Genomic DNA, 15,908 nt, shown 5'->3' on the forward strand with positions numbered 1-15,908 from the left:
GCTTCGACAATTGCTGCTCCCTTGCCGGTGGAATTGCCAGACCTCCACCATGGACCGTCTGGTGGAGTTTTTTCGTCCTCCCCCAGTCCAATCGATCCTGGAAAGCCTGCCGTTCGACTGCCAATGGCTTGAGCTGGGACTGGCAGCGGTGTTCTCGTACGCGGCGATCTACCTGGGATACCTCTACCTTTTGAGCCGCAGAGAGGCGCCTGTGAAGTTCGACGTGCCGCTGCCGCCAGAGCTGCGACCGGACTGGGAGGCTAAGGGCTGGGACGATGTCAAGGGGGAAGACAAGGAGATTCTAGAGGGGCAGGTACAAGGGGTGAGTTTGCAGAACACGTCTTGAAGGAGAGTGAGATGATTAACCAATGTGGTCTATTTACAGAAATGGAATACCCAACGGATCATGAGCTATTGTCCTGCTGATGGCAGAATCCTCGGCGCTGACACTGGAGGGATTGTCCTGGCAACTCCCGAATCGGTCGACCGTGACATCCAAGCCGCGAAACGTGCACAGGTCGAATGGTCGCAGACAACGTTTGCGCAAAGAAGACAGGTTCTCAAGACGATGCTAAAGTGGGTGGATGGGTCGTACCTTCATTGGCCGAAGAGTCTGGGAGCTGACGGCGTGCTGTGGCGTATAGGTATATCCTTGAACATCAAGACGATATCGTTACTGCGTGCTGCTTGGATTCCGGAAAGACAAAAGTGGACGCGTCCTTCGGAGAAATCCTCGTGACGGCCGAGAAGCTCAAGTGGACAATTGACCATGGAGAGAAAGCACTCACTGCCGAAAAACGACCGACGAACTTCCTCATGATGTACAAGAAGAACACGGTCCGATATGAACCGCTGGGTGTGGTCGCCGCCTGTGTCTCATGGAATTACCCCTTCCACAACCTCATCTCCCCTGTCATCAGTGCACTGTTTGCTGGCAATGCCATCGTCGTGAAGCCGTCAGAGCAGACGGCATGGTCTTCCGCCTTTTTCACCAACATCATTCGTGGAGCCCTTTCGAGCTGCGGCCACTCGCCCGACCTTGTCCAATGCGTTGTCTGCTTGCCGCAAGTGGCCGATGTGTTGACATCGCATCCAGACATCTCCCAGCTGACCTTCATCGGTTCGAGACCAGTCGCACACAAGGTCTGCGAGTCGGCTGCGAAGGCATTGATCCCAGTCACGGTGGAACTAGGGGGGAAGGACCCATTCGTGGTCCTGGATGATCCCACCACTATTCGAGACCTGCCATCCATCGCCTCGATTCTGATGCGAGGCGTCTTCCAGTCTGCTGGTCAGAACTGTATCGGAGTGGAGCGCGTCATCGCCTTGCCTGGGGTCTACGAGAAGCTTATCGAGATCGTCACGCCGCGTGTCAAGGCTCTCCGTCTCGGCTCCGTCTTGCTAGACTCCAAGCCGAATCCCAAAGATCCCAGTTACAAACCCACGACTCCGGACGTCGGCGCCATGATCTCTCCCGCATCCTTCGATCGGCTGGAATCTCTCATCGTAGATGCGGTCAGCCAAGGCGCGCGACTGATCTGCGGTGGAAAGCGATACGCGCATCCCAAGTATCCCCATGGCCACTACTTCACGCCCACCCTTCTTGTCGACGTGACTCCTTCCATGCGAATTGCCCAGGTCGAGCTCTTTGCCCCTGTCCTTGTTATGATGCGTGCCACTTCCGTAGCGGACGCCATCGCCGTCGCAAACTCGACGCCATATGCCCTGGGAGCGAGCGTCTTTGGGCACCGCCGGCGGGACGTGGAGGCCTGCGTGTCAGGCATCAAAGCCGGCATGGTGGCCGTCAACGACTTCGGCAGCTACTATGCCGTGCAGCTGCCCTTCGGCGGCGTCAAGGGGTCCGGATACGGCCGATTCGCAGGCGAAGAGGGCCTGCGGGCCGTGAGCAACATCAAGGCTGTCTGTGCGGATCGGTTCCCGGGTCTCATGGCCACGAAGATCCCGCCTACGGTGGACTACCCGATCCAGAAGGGGGACAGCGACCGTAAGAACGGCAATGGCGCGTGGGAGATGTGTAAGGGGGTTGTCGAGACAGGGTATCAGCTCACGTTGGCAGGGAGAGTGAGTGGAATATGGAAGATTTTGAAAAATGCCTGAACTAGACGATTTCCCGGATGATGAACTATCTCTACCTAGGTAACCGGTTGGATAAGGGATCTTATAGTGTATAATTATTGCATATACTTAACTACGGATATGATATGTATGTATAATAAGACAGACGACCGTTCCTTTCTTTCTTCCGCTTCCAGGGCCGCTGAGTCGAGTCGAGTCATGCGGCTCCAATGCACATTGATGGAAACACTAAGTAGATAATACTTTACCCAGGTGCAGTTTGATGTACTGGCGTTGGTCGGGTCATCAAACTTGATACCTAGGAAAGGGATATGCGGGGTATGCTGCTATTTGAAAGCCAAAGAATGAGCAGTAATCCTGCACGCGATCGACTCGTTCATTCCATGATCCATCGAGGCTCTGCCAGGACCTCACGGTGTTCCTGTCTCTGTTCTTTTCATCTGCATCTCTTTTGGTGGCATCAACATGAAGGATTAACGTCGATGAGATGATAAACAGATCTGGTCTAGCTCTAGGGCTTAGGGCTGTCCATGCCCCACGTGACCACTGACATCATATCCACGTGTATATGCTTACCCTAGCCCTATGTACTGTACGTAGACGCGTTATCCCGGAGCAGGAGCTCCGTCCGCTCGCGCCATATCATCAGACGCGATGATAAACAGCTGACATTCTTCTCTTCATCAACTCAGCTCTCCGATAAGAGCTTGATTGATTCCAACAACCCATCGCCGTCTCGAGGAGAAGCTTGTTCCAGTTCCAGCCCAATCAGTTCAGTGCGTCTGGCCAGCAGCCATTAATTGGCAATCGTCAAATCTGGTAGATAGGCAGAGATGGGCTCCTCGCAGACGACAATAGCAACTATATCTCTATCTCCTCAAGCCGGCGCCACGGATTGATTACATATACATAATACATTATACATATATCCTATCTTATCCATCTTCTTTTTTCGTTGGGAATGCTCACGCCCATTAGAGTCCGTGGCCGCAGGAACAGATCAACCAGCAGCAAGCACGACAAGGAAAAGAAGACAGCGGAGAGCGATGGCGATTTTCACAACAACAACAGGCTCAACAGCCAACCTTCACGTCCACGTCGGCCCAAGGGCCGGCCTATGCTGTCCTTTGAGCTCAAGTCCGCTTCGCAGGAGAAGAGGGCGGCCGCAACAAGACCTGTCGCAGCAGCAGCAGCGAGCAATATCACCAACCCGACCAAGCAACGCCGGAAGGCGTCCCTGCTGGAATGTCTCCCCGTCGAGCTGATCGAGAAGATCTTCCTGTACGCTCTCGACATCAACCTGCCGCGTGCGTCGCCGACGCTGGCGGCAGCAGTATCCAGCGAGCGCATTTACAGGGTGTTGATACTGCTTGCGTTCTGGGATGACTCAGAGTCCCCACAGGCGAATGACAGCTATTCCCAGGCTGTGATATCACGGGCGCTGCGACCCGCTGACTACGTTCCCCTGGAAGATGAGGAACGCAGACATCTGCAGTCGTCCATCCTGCGCTGCAGATGGTGCACGCTAGACCGGATTCGGGCGCAGCTGCCTGAGCTGATGAGGATGACGGTCCAGAAGCACTGGTTTGGCGCGGGTATCACGATGGACGAGGCGCAGCAGGGTGCGCTCACGCGGTTTCTGGACCGGAAAGAAGACATTCGCACCTTTGAAGGCACAGGTCCAGGTCCTAACAAGAAGACGTATGTCCTCTCGATCGACCCGCTGGTTTCCGTCACCATCCATTGTCCCGAGATCGGCTATCGCAAGACACACCGCGTTCTTAGCGTCAGGACCTTTCCCGATAAGCTACTGCGTGGTGGCGGCGAAGAGGGGTTCAGAGACGACGACATCGCCTGCCTCGAGATGCTCCGCCATGCCTACGGCTTCGACGCTTCCGGCGGCCTGGACGTCTCCTTCTCGCGCGACGCGCTGCAAGAAGGAATCCACAACGCGCTGGTCCAGCACAATGCCCGCGCCCTTACCACGCTGCTGAAGATAGACGAGTATTTCACCCGTCGCCGTATAGAAAACAACACAGCTGCGAACGCTGCTATATCATCCATCGACCCAGACATGCGCTACTACTCTCTTCCAGCAGAGCACTTCCGCACCGCAGTGCGCGTAGCAGGCCACGATCCGACGTTCTTCCAGCTCCTCCTCCGCGCCAACGCCGAATCCCTCCCTTTCGACGATCCAGATATCACGCAGTGGGCGATGGACCTGGAGAGCCACCACCACCACAACAACGACAAGAATAATTATAGCCACGCCGCCCTAGGCCACTGGCTCCTCGATTTCATGACGCGCCTACCGCGGGACATCGACGCTGCGCGCGCGAATCCCCGCGAGGCAGCTGTCTTCTATCTCGGCGCGGCCAATCGTAATGTCCAGATGGGCAGACGGTACCTCGATGAGGTGGTACCTGAAGTACCGGAACTGCGAAGCTGGATGGAGGAGGTTTCGTATGATGTGTCTAGGGAATGGATTTCTGGGTCTGGGTCTGGGTCTGGGTCTGGCTCTTAATCGGCGGAGGAAGAGTAGATGGGGAATAGTTTTCCGTTCTATTTTTTTTTCTTTTGGTCTTCTTGTCTTTCTTTCTTCACCAATGACATTGACTTTTACTTCAACTTGTGGAGGTTGGAACCTAAGTCATCAGATACAATACAGCAGAGGGAAGAGAGTCTGGTCCTCTTATTATTATTATCGATATCAAGTTGGTGGTATCAGGCATGTAATGTATAGATTTAAGTTCGAAAGGTCGGTCACACATATCTTTTAAAAATAACCGCGCTACTCATGAAGGTAATCATATCCTTTCAAATCAAACAAAAGAAAAAAGAAAAAAAATTAAGCAAAATCATCATTCGTATATCGTAACCTATATATCTATTTTGTTTCCATAGTGATATATCCTTCTTCCCGTAGTGTAGTAATAATAGTAGCAGGAAGTGTGGTCATAAGACGAAATAATATCAGTTTTTTTTTTTTTAGTTCCCATATCCAGTTCCAACGCCAGCCAGCAGCCAGTCCATCGAGCTTGCCCTTACTCCCCAGGCACGTTCCGTCCCAAGTTGGCCAGGAGAGCGGATTTGACTCGTATCTCACTCGGTGGCAGCTCCTGCCATCGTTTCTCCACCAGCAGTTTAATAAACGGATCGTTCGGTCCCTCCGCATGCTTCAACGCAGCGCGGAAATGGTTGGGCCGAGCTGGCCATCGGAGGGGGTAGTTGTAGATCTTCGTCCGGATGTGCATGCCAAGGAGCCGCTCGAAGGTCGGATAGTCTCGGTCGCGGATGACTTGCCTCAGAACTCGCTTGGAGCGGCTGTAGGTGTTGTCCTCGTCGATGTAGGCCTCGGTCGCGAGGAGGGAGAGTAATTCCAGCTTAGATGACGTCCACGGCGGCCGCAGTAACTTGTCCGGCATGCGGGCCGGGTTGTCCATGGAACAGCAGGGCAGGCGAAACACGTCGGTCTCGTAAAAGATAGGGCAGGGTTCGCGTATTTGCACCGCGCCGAAATTGAACCAGATGGCTACCTTGAGATCCGTATCGGAGCCCGGAGCCTTGGCCGTGAGGATCAGGTCTCCCTTGCCCCGTCGGCCATTGCGGCCCTGATCGTACTCGGACTGTCTGGAGAAAAAGTCACCGAGGTTGGAGAGGGTCTGACGGTCTTCCGGAGTGAAGATCAATTCGTGACATTTGCGACGGATCGTGTGCTCCACGTACTCCCGTTGGCACTTGCGCATCAGGGACAACGTGCTCCAGCGGCACTGGAGGATGGCCGTCTGTAAATGCGTTCGCTCCGCTGACGACAGGGCGAAAAAGTCCAACGGCGGCGGTAGGAAGTCGGGAGTGAAGAAACCATGGCGGGAACTCTCATTCGGGCTGCTGAAGGCCAGCCGGATCAGCCAGGTGTAGATGATCGGATCGGACAGGGCCTTGGCGATATGGAGGGAGGCACGGGGAAGGTTGATTTCGAGACATTCGAAGAAGATCTTCTGGAGCACCTCAACAGGTAAGGACTCGAGAGTGGATAGCGGCCGGAATGATCTCTGCATCCAGGTCCCCGGCGAAACGTCCGACGTCCCTGGACTCGGGGACGGCTGGGAAGATGGACAGGAGACCAAATCCATTCATTCATTCATTCACGCATGCTGCAGGCGCGCCGGTTTTTCAGCAAGCCAAAAGGCTGGGACCATGCTGCTGAAAGCAAGTTCCCTTTTAGAAAGAATCTTTGTCCTTCGATAGAGAATTTTTTTTCCTGTTGTATTTTTGTGGTGGGGTGTGTGCGGTTTGTTTCTGTGAGATGCTCTTTATACCAATTCAGAATAGCCAATCCATGTGTGAGGTAAGAATTCTTCGACCACAACCTGCTGTTGCAGTTTGATCGAATACTGTACCACCCACCTGGATTCGTCGATCCAGAATTGCACCGGCTGGACTCAAATAGACAGACAAAGCGTCTTTTTGACCTGCACGATGAGGTGGACAGCAGGGATCCTTTCAATACCGCCGTGTACGTATGGCCTGATTGGAGGGGCGACGAGGCCGGCAAGCTGGACTGGTTTCTAGCCACGTCGTGAGAGTTACCGTCAGGCTGGGTGATCTGGGCTTGGATGGATTGACTGATGATTATGATTGATCATCAATCCCTGGATTAATTAATTCGATGGCTGTGCACAATATTGCACAATAATGATGCGGGGAAGATAGAAAAAGACAAGGAAAGACAACAAGAATAATACTGTAATGCCCCGAGAAATCCCAACAGGCGAAACCAAATGCTCGTTCCCAACCCAAGTCTCTGGTGTGAACGCCACCGACTCCAACTGGGGAACGTGTGGACAGGAGGACGGTTTTAACGGGAAGGATGCGTCGGAAGACTGTGGATCCTATCCGTGATGGTTAGTAGTTAAAGACACGAACACGGACGACGAATTGTCACTGGGCAAGGATAATAACTATCCACAACTCTAAAGCGGCCGGTTCAACTTGCAGGAAGAGGGGAACTACTGCTTCGACTGCTCCTCCTCAGAGTCCTGACGGAGCAGTGGTATGGCATCGATATTGACGAGTCTCGTGTACAGGACTTGTCATAATGTGACGACCCGACAGGCTGGCTTTCTCCGCGGGCGCCGCTCAGGCCTCACGTCTGGGCTGCTCGCTTGCAGGCTGGCTGCTCCCTGACAGTGGACACACTACTACTGGAGCCGACCGAAGCAGTAACTGAATCAGTCTGAATGCATCCACTACTGCCCAAGGGGTGGAAAAAGACTCCTTAGCCTTGGCCAGAAACCACTCGGCGTCCCGGCCAGCTGGGAATCGTCTCCGCTGCAGTGGTTGTGCTCCGCCTGCCCTAGCAATCGGATTCGCCCGTCTGCAATGACCTGCACGGCTGCAAAACTAGGCTGAACCGGGATGGCCCCAAGTGTCTGGCTGGCGGACTGGCCCCTGCCGCTTGCCAGGCCCGTTGCCGATGAATGGGAGGAACACTAGGGAAGGACCAAAATCTCCGTACGGAGTATTACTCCGCACACCGGAGACACGAGAACGGAGGACTGTTGTCCAGGATGGCGGTGTGACTGACAAGGAAGTCGCAAAGAAGGAATTGCAGTCAGGGATTTGCAGTCTCGTAATTATTGTAGTTGCCTGCATATGTAGGTTAGTTTGGTTAGTATATGTAACTAACTAGGTGCGTTTCAAGCGAAATAAACCGGGCACGATAGGGATGTTGGAGATTTGCAGTAATACACACCTCCGTATATCATAATACACAGTGCGTTATTTTGTTCTTGCATGGTGGGAAAATGGATCAATCCTCTCCAATCAATGACGAGGCAGAATTGAAATATGACTTGGTCGACGTCGTCATACCCAATCTGGTGTACTGACGAGCAACGATAATTTGGGATGATGAATCTCTGTCCTTGTGCAGGTTGAACAATGAGTTGAGTACTCCAATCTATCCGTCGGCCATCTTGGTTGGCCTGGAGGCTGGCCTGGCAAACAGTGGAAACACCTGCCCAGATCGCTCCTTCCTTTCTTGTCTTATTGAGGACACTCGACTACTGTCCACCTGTTTCCAAGTCTACCTAGGTACTGTACCATAAGAACCTGTGTATCTGTGTATATGGCGCTATACAGCCCAGTGTCTTTCCCACATGGTTTCAAGGAATTGTTGCGTATCCATGATTCACACCATCATAACCACCTATTCTACCCTGAAAAAAAAATTAGACAGTAATCCCCCTCTGGCTATATATAGATAGTAATAGTGACCTCAGCTGTGGACAGACGAAGTACACATACCGGTACCCCCTCCTAACCAGAGCTAAATCCATGTCTGCGTCCGACACGGTAGCATCTTTTGTTCTGTTCAGCAGAATGGCTTGATCTAGGAGTTGAGCAGGCAAAGAGAAAAGGAAAAGGAGACAACCTTTTGAGGAAGATCACGAATTGATCGTCTCTGAGAAGTGATGGATTATTATCTATTGTTAAATTTCAGACCTACGATGTGAGTAACAAGGTCTACTGCAAGATACATTAACCATGTGGCTCGCTCCAGTCAAACTAACCCGCATACCACAGGCGATACCCCTCGAATAACCTAGGATCAATGATGCCAATTCCTACAATGCAATGACTTACCTAGGTACCCGCTTCAAGTCCTTACTAATTGGAAGGCTAGTGTTATCAGTATGAATGAATGGAATGACTGTATCATATACCCATCAACACAATATTCTTCTTGAGAGCATACTGTGTCCGTGCCTGGTTCCACCGTTATACTCAAAATTAAGACTTCATGGTTATAGATGGTTACAAATCACTACTAGATCAGGCATAGACTAGCAAGATTGATACTTGATACTGTCTCAGTGCTTGTGTTGAGCTGAGCGGGTGAGGATTCTGATGACTTGATGAAGCAGCGAAGCGTGGAACCCGTGTGTCCGCAGATCTTCTCAATAAACTATTGCTAAGTTGGAAATAGGAAGTAACCACTATTACTCGAACGAGATCAACTCTCGGACTCATACAATTACTGGAGGCCTTCACTGATAAGGCCATCGAAACGGTCAGGTCAGGTCTGGAACAGTCATCTAATTGAAACAAGTTTTATACACATTCGACCAATATCACGCAACCAAACATACCACACCCGCAGCTGGTTGATTCCAATGATTTGACAAGTAGGATATGGTGGTATGGTCACATGGGAAGAAGGACGGTATAAAAACATAGAACGATATGGGTTGGTGCTGTTTACAGCACGGACAGGTCGCCGAATCTCTCCTGTTGGTTGACAAACCGTTAGCAAGCTGTATAAAACATCACACATAGAGAAAATAACGGTCATCGGCACGTCAGAATGAATACGAACCTTGTAACCCGGTGGCATCCATTTGCCCTTGGACACCAACGAAGCAGTCTTCTCGTCGATCTCGGGCTGAGCGGCGGCAACCTCGTCCTGTACAAAAGGATTATCAGCATCCACATCAAACCAGGGAAACCCCACAGTCCTGTCATGATGCAAAACATACCACAGTGAGGTCCTCGAAGGGTCTGGCAGTCTCGATGTTCTCCAGAGTCTTCTGCAGGTTCTTCAGCTCGGCCTCAACCCGGCCCTTGGTCTCTTCGGCGCTCTTCAGAGCCTGAGCCTCGAAGGCCTCGATAGCCTTGAGCTGGCGATTTAGGTCGTAGGTGGCAGGCTTGAAGTTCTTGAAGTGCTTCTCGATCTCGTCAACGATGGCCTGGTTCTTCAGGACATTACGGTAGTATGCAAAGTCGACCGTCTGAGGCTGCTCCGACAGCACCTGGACCTTGCGGCGAGCATCGTCGTGTCGCTTCTTGAACGCCTGCAGCGACGCAGCCGTCTGGCCGCGAAGGCCCAACGAGCTGGTTATCTTGGCCCAATCGATCTTAGACGCGGCGCTACGCTGTAAATTGGCAGTCAGCGGGATCATTGCCCCTATCTACCAATAAATAAAGGCAACAGGAATGTAATTGACGTACAGAGACAGCCATTGTGATGTGGGGTGAGGATGTTGGAGCGGAGAAGGGATGCAGTTGACGTGCAAACTCGAGAGGCTTTCCCGGAACGTGAGGTTCGGCAAGTTTGAGATCCAATCACGTGACTACACACTTTTCCGAATACCGGAGACAACAGGGGGCGCTGGATATGGCCAACAATGGCGGGGTCGCATTACAATGGATACTACTCCGTACTGATCTACTTCATTCATTTCTTTTTTTTTGGTGCAGCAGGGCCCGCCCAGAAAGTGAGATGGATTGGACTGCTTTTTGGCTAATTGATTTACAAAACATCTGCCAAAGGAATCAACATCCCGGCGTCATTAACCCAGGATTTGCAGGCGTCTGCAATCGGGTCATAAAACCATCAAGCAACAGTGCCAACCGATGTTGAAACTTGCAAACCCTAGCATCATATGCTGAGCGCCATGATAGAGTTGACGATATCGTTATCGTTCTCCCTGAGTGCCTTGACGGCCTTCTTCCGGGAGACGTTGGCCTGAGCCATGACAAGCTCAATGTCCTTGGCCTCCAGACCAGTCTCATCGACCTCCTCGCCGTCGTCCTCATCCTCGTCCTTCTTGGCTTCGGTTTCGGGGGCCTTGCCCTTGCCCTCGGCGTGGTCGTGGCCAGCGTGAGCGTCAGCGCCAGCAGCCTCGGCAGCGAGCTGCTGGGCGGCACTGACCTGAGGCTGAGCGTTCAAATCCTCAATCTTTGCCTCACCGAAGATGCTGTAAATTGTAAGTATGCTTCAATCATTCAAGATCGGGGAAAAGAGACGTACATCCAAGTGTTGCTGGAGGGGGAGCGGTAGACATCTGGCTGGTTGATAACAAAGAGGATCTGAAGTACAGCCGAGTTAGCCCCTATCACATCTCATGCAAAGTCTACCGCTGTTTAACAGTACACCCAAAGCTTGAACTTTAAGCGTCGAATGCAATCGGTATCCTTCAAATAATGTGGGGTCATGGACTCTCATACATTCTTCGGTCTCCGGAGGGTAACACGGGTAATGCCTGGGACGTGCTTCAGGCCGAGCTTTCCAATGGCTTTTCTGGCCTTCTTTTCGTTGCGCGAGTGGATGGTGACGGCCGCTCCTCCCGGGATGGTGGGCTCCTCAGCGCCCTCAGCGTTCTCAGCGCCCTCAGCTTCGGACTCAGAGCTGCTGGCAGCGTCTTCAACGTTTGCCTTGGGGACTTCCTCCTTAGGAAGCTCTTCAACTTTGGTCTCGGCCATCTTGAGGATCGAATCGGCTAGACTCTGAGTGAATGAGCCACTGGTCAGCGCTTCGCACTATGGAATCGCACAGTCACCCAACACAGGCGGGGATGCCTGCGACAGGTGGGGTATATCTCGAAAAACAAGACATCCAAAAAAAGCAGATGTGCACATTGTAACACTATAGATCTGAATTTGCCATACCTGGACGTTGCTAGAGGTCTGTTGTCGAGGCTGGGAATTTTGTCGTGCTGGTGGGATGAAGCCCGCAAAGATGTGTGAACATCCCACGGCCGATGTGCATCTTGCCGAAAACCGTTAGCGGTTAGCGAGCGCTGGACCCTCCTCATCCCAGAACCATGCCAAGCACACACGACACGACCATATGCCTAGGCATTGACTATGAGTGATACAAGTTCTAGAGCCAGTATCATCTACAGTGAGAAATTACTTTTCTTTGAATTGTTATTTTTCGTAACTCGAATAACATCGGCATGTCTCTGCCATGTCTCCGGATCCGTAGTAAAATGAAGAAAAATAATATTTCATGACACAGGAGGACCACTGCCCGGATATCAGAGTTTTTGAATGAGTTTTCGCTGTCAATGGTAATTCATACAGCGCGTTTCCAGAAGAACTCCAGCCATTTTGAAACCACCTAAAAAATCCTCTCCCACAGTACACCGGCACCAGCACACATCTATGCCTTGGCAGCAGCGCGAATCTTAGCTTGTGCCTTTTGGACCTCGTAGCGGGCCTGTGCCAGAATGGCGATGTCAGCGATTGACCAAAGATTTCAGATTTCCCATTGTTATAGCATTCCGCGTCCGGGAATATAAATCCAGGATCTTGCCAAGTCCACGTGAAAAGGTCATCCACGTACCTGCTTCTTCAGTCTCATAACCTTGAAGCGCTCGAAGTCGGTCAGGTTCTTCCTCCGCTCAATCTGAGCAGCCTTCTTGGCCCAGCTGCTCTGAGCCCACTTGGCATCAATCTCATTCTTCTCCCACAGCTTCTTCACGGCACCAGTACCGGCAGCACGGGGGGTCTTAGGAATGACGAAGGGAGTGAGGGTGGCATGAGCAAGCGCAAGAGAGTGACGAGGAACAATCTTGTCTTCCTGAGTAGAGGGACCATCGACCAGCACCTGCAGCCGCAATCACAGTCAATATCATCCCGACTCCATTCTATGCTTCTTTCACCCGCGTTCGATGTCGAGGAAAACGTACGCGCTTGTGGTCGATAATCTCAACAATCACGGCCAGCTTGCCAGTGTAGGGCCCCTTGCGGATCAGCACCACACGGCCGACCTCAACGAGTTTCCATGACGTGGCTTTGATATCGATGTTGGCCATGGCGAAGGCTGTCTGGTAAGCAAGTAGACGGGTCAGCGATTGGCAATGGCGAAAATTCCTCCAACGAAAAAAATGTTACTCACGGTCGGCAACTCCGGTAGGGCGGCGGTGGTGGTTTGTTGTCGAAGAGTCGGTGGTCGAAGTCGTCCGGAGTAACTGTGCTGCTGGATCGCGAATTTCGGGCGTAGGAGGGTTGCCCACAATCAGTCTCGCTCGCTTAGCAGCCAGTAGGAGAGGCGCACCGCAGAGGCTGCCGTCACTGTGCGGCCTAGGGCTGGCGTTGCCTAGCGCCGCTGTTAGCGCTCTCTAACCGAGCCATAGTTTTTCCGGCCCGACGCTAACTTCAACCTTTTAAAGTTCTGCAGCTATTCTCTCTGGAATTTTCTTTGAGCGCATTCTGCTGGATGCAAGGAAGAACACAGGCCCTGCAGAGAGATGTCCATCTGCTGGGATACTGAGATGTTTTCTCACTGTCTACTGACTCGCTGCTGACTTGATACGCAACCAGCTGAATACTAACTGGTACGTTCCATATGCTTTTCTTCCTGTGGCACGTCACATGATGTGGTAATTTGCGATTGACCCAGTTTCTGTGAAGCTCTCGCCGGAGTTTCGATACAGGGCTGGAGTGTGATATTCAATTCTTACATATTCTGATGCTTCTTTCACTTCCTGCCTGATGTCACCATGATTCTCGTATGTGGTCTCATACTGACTCGACAAAAGTAGCAGGCTCGACTTAGATGCTTCATCATTCCACTTGGAAATCAAGTGAATGAATCAGTTTCATCTTGAGAGCTAACTAGGTATGTTAAGATCAATCTCTCTCGCTCCATGTCCGATGATTACGCCTTTACGCCTAGATAGTACTTGACGCCTTTGGCGACTGATATGTCTTCTTTCACCAAGATCTCTGAGGACATGCCACTCTTGCTTTGTTGTGAAGACCTGTTTCTTTGTTGACTATTCTGACAAGTCATAGACCAACAGGATCGAAAATTGCTATACGTGTGAGACTGTCGAGTTGTATAGACACGGTCATACAAACAGGGTGATCTAGTCTAATGCATCGTGTCCAACCCCTTGGCTTAGGGTGCCATATTTCTTCGGATCTAGCTTTCAGAAAGTAGTCTTTGTTCCTGATGAATCCTCATTTGGAAGATTCTGGAGTTGTTAACCAATGAGACTGAGACTATACTTACATTCAAATGAAACTTGTTGCTTTTGCCTTCGCATATTCTATTACCAATCTGTAGCATCAAAGCCATTAAAATCGCAATTGAGAGGTCTTACTTGATTTAATTCGAGCCCTCTCTCTCATGCTGCGACAATGCTCTCAGAATATGGAAGATCTCAACATGTAGTTATGGTTGGAAGTAGAGGCTTTTTTGTAAGATGGCAGACGTAATGTTGTATTTCTACAAATCTCCACTGCCACTAACACATGGTAATGTTTCCATATGCGTTTCGATGTACTCACTCTTTTTTCCCCCTTGAGCGTTGGCTTACACTACATGACATGGATGATGCTATATTGTAAACCATGGTACCTGGCTTCAGCAGATAGATAAAATCTCATCACGTCAATAAGAAAAGCCGTGACAATTATCTTATCTTACAGAGTTATGAATTGGAGGAGAGCACAGAAATGTAACCGAGAGAAATGCTATATACCGTCCCTAAACGAAGACCACCTGCCATTAGAGATACATCTTTTCTCATGCACTTCCCGTACATAACCTCAAACTCTTCGTAGAGTCTATGAAGATGATAAAAAAAAGAAATTAAGAACCGATGACGCTACACCCCAAAAAAAGAAACCTACGACAGGGATCCAGATCCCGCAGCCTTTGCTGCGTTGGATGAAGATGGACCTTCCCGGCTGAGGATCCACATGAAGATGAACTGAATAATGTAGGAATAAATGAAAAGAAATTGGGTGCGTCTGTTCCGCTGGGAGCGGGCAACGGTATGCATAGTACCAGCGCGCATAGAAGCGTCGCTGGTCGAGTCGGGGAGGAGGACGTATTTCAGTGAGCGCAGCTATTCAATGCGGTCAATGACAGCTCAACACGGGTTCTGAAGGAATACATACAAGGAAGAAAGCATTGGCAAGGAAGGTGTAGATGAAGACAGTCCAGCCAACCCAGCTACCAGTGCCTCTGCTTGGAGTGAGAATTCCGGCAGCAAGCAGCGTCACGATGATCCCAACAAATTTGTAGCCTGAGTAGGCTACGAGGTCAAGCAACTGAGAATCATTGCTGATGCTGAGGATATACATGGCCACTTTCAAGCAAAGGATCTCAAAGACGACGACAGCTAATGCTGTAGTCGTAATCGAGCCCAGTAGCTCTGGATGGAAGCTCCCCCGAAGACCTGCCAGAACGGTGCAGAGAAGAATATAGGTCACCAGCGCCATGGTAGGGATGTACATATCCGGCGAGTTGAGGTCTTCGCGCGGAGGGAGGAATACCGAGGCGTAGTGTTGCTGTGAGACCTGGCCATTGGGCCCCGTAGATGTTGAGGCAAGACGTGCCTGCTGGCGAGACCAAGGCTTGTGACGCCATGGGAAGAGGACAAGGGCGAGCTTATTTAGGACGTAAGAATTCGAGACATTAAAGTAATGTTTGAGGGCCGGAATCGAGACATAGCGGTTGAACTGCAGGAATCAGCATTGACAGATCACGTCGATAACTAAAGGAAAAGTTGCACAACAGGTCTCTCATACGTTCTGTTCCATATATTCCTGTCCAGCTATCATCGCAGTCTTTCCAACTTGGAAACCCATCTGCGCCGTGGGATCGTTGATGAAGCCTCCAAAGCCTGGGGCGAACGTGCCACTGCCTCCTTGTGCAGGAGCCGGTTGGTATGGATTTCCATAGCTAGACGTCTGTGCCTGCTGGGGAGCAGGCGGAGGAGGTGAACGCATCATCGGAACGGTCGAGACATGTTGCGGCACTGGATGGTGGAGGGGAGGAGATTGCGCCGGTGCAGGAGCGAAAGGAGCGCGATGCATGGCGAGTTAAAGTCGACCAAGGGATGAAGAAAAGAAAGGAAAGGAAAAAAAAAGAAAGAAGGAAACGGGTATTTCCGTTGAAACGTGCCAAAGTTTCCGATGCTGACTGTGTTGGGAGTTGCAGGAGAAATGTTAGTTGTCCGTTGCTTGCGAACTTGACTGCTCGACAATAGTATTTGCTCGACGTGGCC

The 15,908-nt window shown here is 51.3% G+C and overlaps 6 protein-coding genes across 6 annotated transcripts; 2 read left to right on the forward strand and 4 right to left on the reverse strand.

Moving 5' to 3' along the window:
- Positions 1-49: 49 nt before the first annotated feature.
- On the forward strand, positions 50-2,118 carry VTN77DRAFT_5406 (uncharacterized protein; the record flags this gene model as incomplete). Its single annotated transcript, XM_069421572.1, has 3 exons — positions 50-322; positions 386-576; positions 645-2,118. 3 exons carry the CDS (start codon positions 50-52, stop codon positions 2,116-2,118), a joined length of 1,938 nt encoding a protein of 645 aa, XP_069281561.1.
- A 940-nt stretch (positions 2,119-3,058) lies between these two features.
- Positions 3,059-4,621, forward strand: VTN77DRAFT_5407 (uncharacterized protein; the record flags this gene model as incomplete). Its single annotated transcript, XM_069421573.1, has 1 exon — positions 3,059-4,621. The coding sequence occupies one exon, from the start codon at positions 3,059-3,061 to the stop codon at positions 4,619-4,621; it is 1,563 nt and encodes a 520-aa protein (XP_069281562.1).
- A 520-nt stretch (positions 4,622-5,141) lies between these two features.
- VTN77DRAFT_5408 (uncharacterized protein) lies at positions 5,142-6,230 on the reverse strand (the record flags this gene model as incomplete). The annotated part of the gene is made up of 1 exon (XM_069421574.1): positions 5,142-6,230. The coding sequence occupies one exon, from the start codon at positions 6,228-6,230 to the stop codon at positions 5,142-5,144; it is 1,089 nt and encodes a 362-aa protein (XP_069281563.1).
- A 3,130-nt stretch (positions 6,231-9,360) lies between these two features.
- On the reverse strand, positions 9,361-10,122 carry VTN77DRAFT_5409 (uncharacterized protein; the record flags this gene model as incomplete). Its single annotated transcript, XM_069421575.1, has 4 exons — positions 9,361-9,390; positions 9,479-9,565; positions 9,639-10,034; positions 10,111-10,122. 4 exons carry the CDS (start codon positions 10,120-10,122, stop codon positions 9,361-9,363), a joined length of 525 nt encoding a protein of 174 aa, XP_069281564.1.
- Positions 10,123-10,540: 418 nt separating this feature from the next.
- VTN77DRAFT_5410 (uncharacterized protein) lies at positions 10,541-11,364 on the reverse strand (the record flags this gene model as incomplete). The annotated part of the gene is made up of 3 exons (XM_069421577.1): positions 10,541-10,859; positions 10,913-10,971; positions 11,110-11,364. The coding sequence occupies 3 exons, from the start codon at positions 11,362-11,364 to the stop codon at positions 10,541-10,543; spliced, it is 633 nt and encodes a 210-aa protein (XP_069281565.1).
- Positions 11,365-14,522: 3,158 nt separating this feature from the next.
- Positions 14,523-15,717, reverse strand: VTN77DRAFT_5411 (uncharacterized protein; the record flags this gene model as incomplete). Its single annotated transcript, XM_069421578.1, has 3 exons — positions 14,523-14,744; positions 14,797-15,360; positions 15,430-15,717. The coding sequence occupies 3 exons, from the start codon at positions 15,715-15,717 to the stop codon at positions 14,523-14,525; spliced, it is 1,074 nt and encodes a 357-aa protein (XP_069281566.1).
- Positions 15,718-15,908: the final 191 nt, after the last annotated feature.

Source organism: Rasamsonia byssochlamydoides (genome assembly GCF_041956645.1).
Source record: "Rasamsonia byssochlamydoides strain NRRL 3658 unplaced genomic scaffold VTN77scaffold_4, whole genome shotgun sequence".
Lineage (NCBI taxonomy): Eukaryota > Fungi > Ascomycota > Eurotiomycetes > Eurotiales > Trichocomaceae > Rasamsonia > Rasamsonia byssochlamydoides.